The 6,754-nt window shown below is 43.6% G+C and overlaps 1 protein-coding gene across 1 annotated transcript in view; it reads right to left on the bottom strand.

Moving 5' to 3' along the window:
- Positions 1–332: 332 nt before the first annotated feature.
- The window catches only part of ADRA1A (adrenoceptor alpha 1A), an 11,747-nt gene continuing 5,325 nt past the window's right edge, over positions 333–6,754 (bottom strand). Inside the window, exon 2 of the mRNA XM_009875019.1 lies at positions 333–844. Coding sequence (XP_009873321.1) covers positions 333–844 — 512 coding nt within the window. The remainder of the gene's footprint in view (positions 845–6,754) is intronic.

The raw sequence follows: 6,754 nt of genomic DNA, 5'->3' as shown, positions 1-6,754 counted from the left end.
ACCTAAATCAGAGCAGTAGGAACTTTGAAACAGAGTGAAAAATAAAGCCTTTCAATGCCAGGCAAAACCCTCGCAGAGGCCGGTCTCTCAGAAGACCGCAGGGTGATGGTGCTCACCATTCACTGAAGTCCTTCACTGTCTTTATGGGGCTTCGTTCGGCTACCAGCACTCAAAGACATCACTCCTCAGGAGCTTTGGCCCTGTTTTACTGTACGCTAATTGTGTGACCTGGATCCTTTCAACTGTTGTAGCATCTGTGCCTACATCCCAATAACATGAGCAACATCCCATTTAGCAGAGCCACGAGTTTGCTGCCAGGCATGTTTGGTCTTTTAGACATCGTCCCCAGTTTCACTGAGGGAGATGGTGTGTATTTTAATGGTTGGCACTTTACAGTTTTCACGGACGAGGTTCCCTGACGTGCCTGCACAGCAGCATTCCTGGAGGAAACCTTTACTTTTCGCTTTGGCAGCAGTACAGTCTTTAGAGACCGCATTTTTTGCAGGCATGCTTTGCACAGCAGAGAATATCTTCCATTCACAGACCCCATCTGACTTGGAAATCTTATAGAAGGTTTCTCCTGAGCCGACGGGAATACGGACCACACCTTTTCTGCTCTCCATGCTTTGGCTGGTGGGTTGGTTGAGGTTGAAACTTGGGGACAGCTTCTTTGCTGCTTGCTTCCTCGGCAGGCACTGCGCTCGGAGGACGTTTTGGAACGCTTTCTTAAACTCTTGACTGGAGCACGGATAGATTATGGGGTTGATGCAGCTGTTTAAATATCCAAGCCAAAATGTTATTTTAAAAAGTGTGTCCGGGGGTTTGATTGCAGGAAAGAAAGAACCTAAAATGGAAAATACACAGAGTGTTAAGGCAGAGGCAGTGAGAAATTGCAGGTAACCAAAGAAACTTAAACACTGGAAAAAAAATAAATAAGATTCTGTTTTGTCTTGGAAAATTTATGACTCGAAGCCCAATTCCTGCAGGAACAAGTTTTTCAAAATATATGGTGTCATACAGTTACACGGATGCTTTATCAGAAATCAGTTCATCTACTTTATTATACAAGCTTTGTATTCCCAGTTATAGCCAGAGAGGCAAGCAAGAGGGCTGATATCAGTGATAGAGGGAAATTGTTTCCTCTGAGCAAGCTTTTAACTTTAAATGATTTGAATAGGATGTCAGTAAATGCTTAAGATACTTACTCATGGAGAGATGCTATTATAAAACCAGAGAGACACATTTAATATATCAAAGAGTCAGCACTGCTGCTTGTGGAGGATTCTTTAGAAATTTGTTGCTTTTCCATGAATGACACTGGAAAGTGGCCATTGCAATGAGATCCTGCAATTCTCTTCTTTGGTACTTCTCTTTGCTTAGAAATAAAAACAAGATTGTCCGAATGTGAAAGAACTCTGTGTGATGCTGGAGTGGGAATAAGTGATAACAGCTCTTCTAAGACCAATTTTGCAAAACGACTCTAGAACTGGAGAAAAATAATTGCCATATGTTGTCAAAGGACTGTTTCTAGCCTCCTTTAAAAGAAAGAGGAAAACCAAAAGGATTCTATCACACCAGTGTCAGTAATTAGTTTAGGCACAGAAAGGGAAATGATTTCTCAGAAAACATAATTGTCTTGTTTGGACTTCGTGATAAACAGAACTTCTAAGCACTGTCAAATGCTTGTCTTCTTGCTTTCTCCCTCAGAAAAAATCACGAGTGCGTGTGTGTTGAAAGAAACACTGTGGAAGATTTAGCATCCATGCATTTGTCAGTTTAACTACGTCTGCAAGCAGCTCCTAAGCTTTACAGGGATCGATCCGTTCGTTTGACCTCCCCTGAGTTAGGAAGAGCTAATAATGCAACGAGAGGGTGTTGTAATTTAATTCTGAGAGCAGCCGAACATCGGTTTGAAACTTTTCCTTCCCAACTTTGTCAAAGAAAGCTGCAGCAAATGCTTCCAAGCGGCAAAAGCCAGAGAGGAATTCTCAGGGTGTTTTTGCCTGTGCGAGAATGTATCAAAATATTTCCTGCACCAGGGACACAAATAGTGCAGAGTGATTAATGGCTGCTCAACGCGGTCCCCGCGGTGAAAGGCGAAGCAACGTCTTCTTGCCGTGGCACCAGCTCCCCCTCTCTGCGTGGGGCCAGTGGGCTCAGAGGGCACGGGGATGTCGGGGATATGGGGCAGGGCAAGAAGCCTTCCAGTTATCTCAGGCTAAGCCCCAGACTGGCTCATTTCTGGAGCAGGGAGACAGAGTCCCATCACCCAAAGGTGGTGCAGAACGAGCCACGAGAGCTCGCTTGTTGGAGCTTGGGCTCCAACCCCAGCCACAACCTGAGCACCAAGCCTTGCTGCCTCCCTGACTTCTGCACTGGTCCAAGCTGGTGAGGTGGAACAGTTTCACTATGAGTTTCAATATCGACCAGTTTAGTGTTATGCTAAAGAAAGCAAAGGCTGTTTTGCAGTTGAGCTTGAGTGATCAGGCATACCCACGACCTAGAATTTGTCTCAGTGAATTAATCCTGCTTCCCCTTTAGTGAAAAACAACTGAATAATGTTCTCAAAGAACTTTCTAGCTGAAGTCATAGGCAGATGAAGAATAATGAAAAGCTTCTAAATGCCCAAATCACGCTCATTTTTCTCTTTATTTCCTCGTTTAATTGCAGCATAGCTACCACTTCCCCGTTTTGTGTTAAGACAAAAGGTGAAGCGAATCTCGGTTTAGGGAATCAGCTGCATGAGGCTGAGTGTAAAACTGGGTAAACAATAACAATTCCTGTTTGCTGCAACTTCTGGCTCACTCTAAATGGAATGCTAGTGCCTTGCCAAAGTCTGTTAAAAATAGAAAACAGCCAGTGTCAGAGTCCGTCTCTTGCTCTTTTTTTTGGGGCAGGGATCTGCATGCTAATTTATTAATGTAACCATTTTTGGTTCATCAGTGTGGAGACTCGTTGCCTTGGAACAATGCAGAGGAAAAGAAAATGAAGTAGCTTTAAAGGTGTACAAACTGTAGACCCCGTCTGTCTTTAACACTTTCTTTCCAGTGGTGGGTTTTGTTCTGCCGTTTTGACCAGCTAAAGCTCTGTCCCCGGGTTTCATTACAACCGTGTTCTGTGAGCGAAACGGTACAAATGGAAGAAATATTGTCAGTAGCATCTGGAAAAGGCTGCGGTTGGAAATGCTAGTCAATGGACCCAGTGTGGAACAGAGCTAGATGTAAAATCAAAGTAGAAATAATTCAGACCCTCTTCTTATGCTGACAGCTTCGACAACTTCCAGAACGATATAAATCAGGATCTAAACCGTGAGCCACTGATTTATTGTGTTTCACCTCCTGCACCTTCTCTGCCCAATAAGCAAAATCTTTCTGCAGGCTGCAGGACTGCTGTGAGGAACTACTGACACGTCAGCATTTTCTTAGTGCCTCTACAGAAGTGTCCTATTCGGAGGTTACCTGAATATCTGGCAGAAGGGGAAAAATACCTTCCTCTCCAATTCCTAGGCGAATTGGACTCCTCCCCACAGACTACTAATAATGTATTCTTTTCTTATTCTTTTCTTCCAGGCCTTTAATATTCAGTGATGTTTCTGTCATGACTCATCTCAGTGGTTGCTGTAGTTGGCAGCAAGCAGGAGGCATCTCCAAGCAGGCGGGTGATGAAGTGTTTTCTTTGGTGTGCTGGAACATCGGAGCAGCCAGTGGCCAGGTGAGTTCAAAGTAAGAATAAAATATGGGCTTTGTGGTTTTTCTATTAAAGCAACGACCGTAATTAACCACGAGATTAAATGATGGGGTGGTGAATTCTCTCTTCTTTAAGATACACGGGAGGGAGGTGAGAGAAGCTGATGAACCGGGGTGAGCAGCCCAGGCTCCACGTCCATTCAGCCCTTGACCTCTTTGGCAGCTGCCAATTAGTGTCAGCTCAGGTTTGGACACTTCTTATTATGAGCCAGAACTGAGAAAACAGAATTATTGTAGCACCTAATTCTCCAGAGCAAGCTTTTTCAATTCTCTTGCTCTAAGCTAGGTGTGATCGTACATTAACAACGTGCTGCCAGCCCCGTAGCCTCTAACAGAGTGGGATAGCAAGCAGCAGCTGAGAAGTGAAAAGTTTTCTTTCTTAAAACTAGTTCTCTACCCTATTCACAGGCCTTAATGTCCTCTCTGGTACACTCTCAGAAATAAAATGATGAATAGTGGCAAAAACGTTTTTTGTCTCCCTGCAATCTGCACTGGAAGGACAGTAAAGAAAACTTCAACTGATGTTTTAACGCCTCTGAATTAAATGATCCTTGAATACCTGCTTTGTTTTCAAAAAGTTGAGGACTCTCAAGTGTCAGTAGCACAATCCAATTGCTTGTTACACAAAAATTAAATAAAATAAAATGTACTATTAGCCTCCTGAGTTCCTTTATCATTAAGTATTTCACGGCTCACTCCTGAAAATGTCAGGATTGCAGTCCCTTCCCTCATCATTTATTTTCCTGTTTGTCAGCTCGAAGTTTCTTCAGATCTGAGAGAGAAGTTTTCCGGGTACCTCCCGGTGAGTAAGTGCCAATTCAGTCACAAAGATGTAATTTGACTTTGTCATTTGTCAGAAGTTCCAGAGCTGCTTGATTATAGGTTGTTGAAAAAAACCCAGCACCGATGCCGTGCGTCGTTTCGCTGATGGACAGCAAAGGGGGTTTAGAAGCTGTCAGACTGCTGAAACTTGTGCTCTTTGTTTACTCTATATCATCTCTGTCAGCACCACGGGAATAAGATCCCAGACATTTTTATGACCCGCGGACCCATAGTGGTGGTAAAATCCATCTCAATCTTGCAGCTCTGTTTAGGTTCACTACTTTTCCCCCCTTTTTATGTTGCCTGGTGAGCGGTTTGGAGCAGTATTTGCTAGCATTACCTGGGCTTGAAGTGTCCTAGGGAATTGGGAGAAGTATCCATTTTAAGCCTTGCACAGAGGTCAAACAAAAATCTCAGCATCTCTTGCCTCTGACGTCTAGGAAATCCGCTTCTGTTCTCACAGCAAACTGGGAATGGGGGTAGTGGTCTGGTTTATAGGGAGGCAAAGCTTAAAACTCAGGTCCTGGGATCTGCCCTAAAGGGGTCAAGCTAGAGTGCAGCAGCTGTTCTGGAGCAATTGCCCCAAAGACCCAGAGGATGAAGTGCAGAGGAGCTCGGATGTCCCCACGCAGATTAACTCTGTACCAGGGGCACCCTGGATCTCTGCTCTACAAACATTGATATATGTGTTACATCTCGTGTTCCCAAGCTCAGTGTTAGCACTGAACTTTATTCCATAAGACTGGCATTCTAGACTGCACCTCGGGTCAAAACGCAAACCACCCTCTGAAAAACAGTTTTTTATATATATATGTGTGTGTGTGCGTGTATTTCTGCAGACATGAAACAGCTGCACTTCGTACGTATATGCTCTCCCAGCACGTCTCACCCTGCTGCTCCCTTATGGAAAGCATTTTCTGTGGGAACAAAAACTGGGATCAAAGACCCCTTGAAGAGTAGGAAAGGCTTCTGGGTTTTATATAATCAAATTAAGGCAATAAATGTGGATTCTATGATTCTATAGATGTGAGGAAGAGTAAAAGCCTGCATCTGGCGAGTCTTGCGCATTTACAGCTGTGCCTGTCCCAGGGCTTAGAGTATTGTGTTTTTTTCAGGGGAAAAATGAGAGAAATTTTGTGCCTAGATATCCTGGACACATAATAAGGAGATGTAGGAGGAGTGAGAGGCATCAGGAGGGTTTGGGCACAGGTGAGAGGTGGAAAGAACTAGTGCCGGGAATGGGTCAGTGTGGGAACGGTGCTCTGATTATTTGGATTTTTTCAGACCTAATTTATGCTCTGTTTCATATCGTACCCTCTTGCGATGGCTGATATTTCTGGCAAAGAGCAAACGTCTCAGCAAGCAACTATTTCCAGATTTACAGTGGGCAGTTGCAGATTTAGAAAGCTGATAAAAAACCATGGGAAGGTAAACTGAGGTTTTGTTGCCTGTGTAAACTCAAATAATCACATTGTTTTACAAATTAATTTCATTGTTGTTGACATTCCAGCTCCCATGCTGTTACTGCAGTGGAATGGCTCTGGATCTCGTTGCTCACATTTTAAAGATATTTGATATTCGTCCCAAAGCCTTGGCTCTCGGAGTCATGTATTTACAAGAAAATCTTAGCTTTCCTTTAAAAAATTCTAGAAAAACCAAACCAACCAACCAACAAACAAGTGTGTGGTTCAGAGAATAATTTGAAAAGATGAGTCTATCTCAGCCTGTCTCACGAGTTTGTCACTATGCTGTCAGTCGTGATTTTGGAGTCCTTGGGGTTAGCAATACAGGAACTATCTCCTTCAACAACAACAGGTTGTCTTTTCCTTACACATCCAAATGCTGATATGTGCTGGGTGGGAGAATCACTCATCGCCTTTCAATCACTAACAAACCCTAAATTGCACCATGACATTTGAGAACGAGTGAAAAAAAAAATCACATTCTTGGTTCCTTTACTCCAGGGATTTGAAGGTGATGACTATGGAAAGCAGGAACCTTTTGAAGACGAGGACAAACTCTCCAGGAGAGGTAGCGCAACCAGGAGAGCCATAGGATCATGAGACAGAGCATGACAGACACCACTTTTTCTCTCTTTTTTCCCCTGTAAATGGCTGTTAGTATTACCAATTCCTTCCGTTGCCTTCCTTTGAGTCGGTGGGACACTGTTTCAGGACTTGGAAAGA

Source organism: Apaloderma vittatum, unplaced genomic scaffold, assembly GCF_000703405.1.
Source record: "Apaloderma vittatum isolate BGI_N311 unplaced genomic scaffold, ASM70340v1 scaffold2718, whole genome shotgun sequence".
Taxonomy (NCBI): domain Eukaryota; kingdom Metazoa; phylum Chordata; class Aves; order Trogoniformes; family Trogonidae; genus Apaloderma; species Apaloderma vittatum.
The sequence above is the reverse complement of the archived record's forward strand: the minus strand, read 5'-3'. Positions and strand labels throughout refer to the sequence as shown.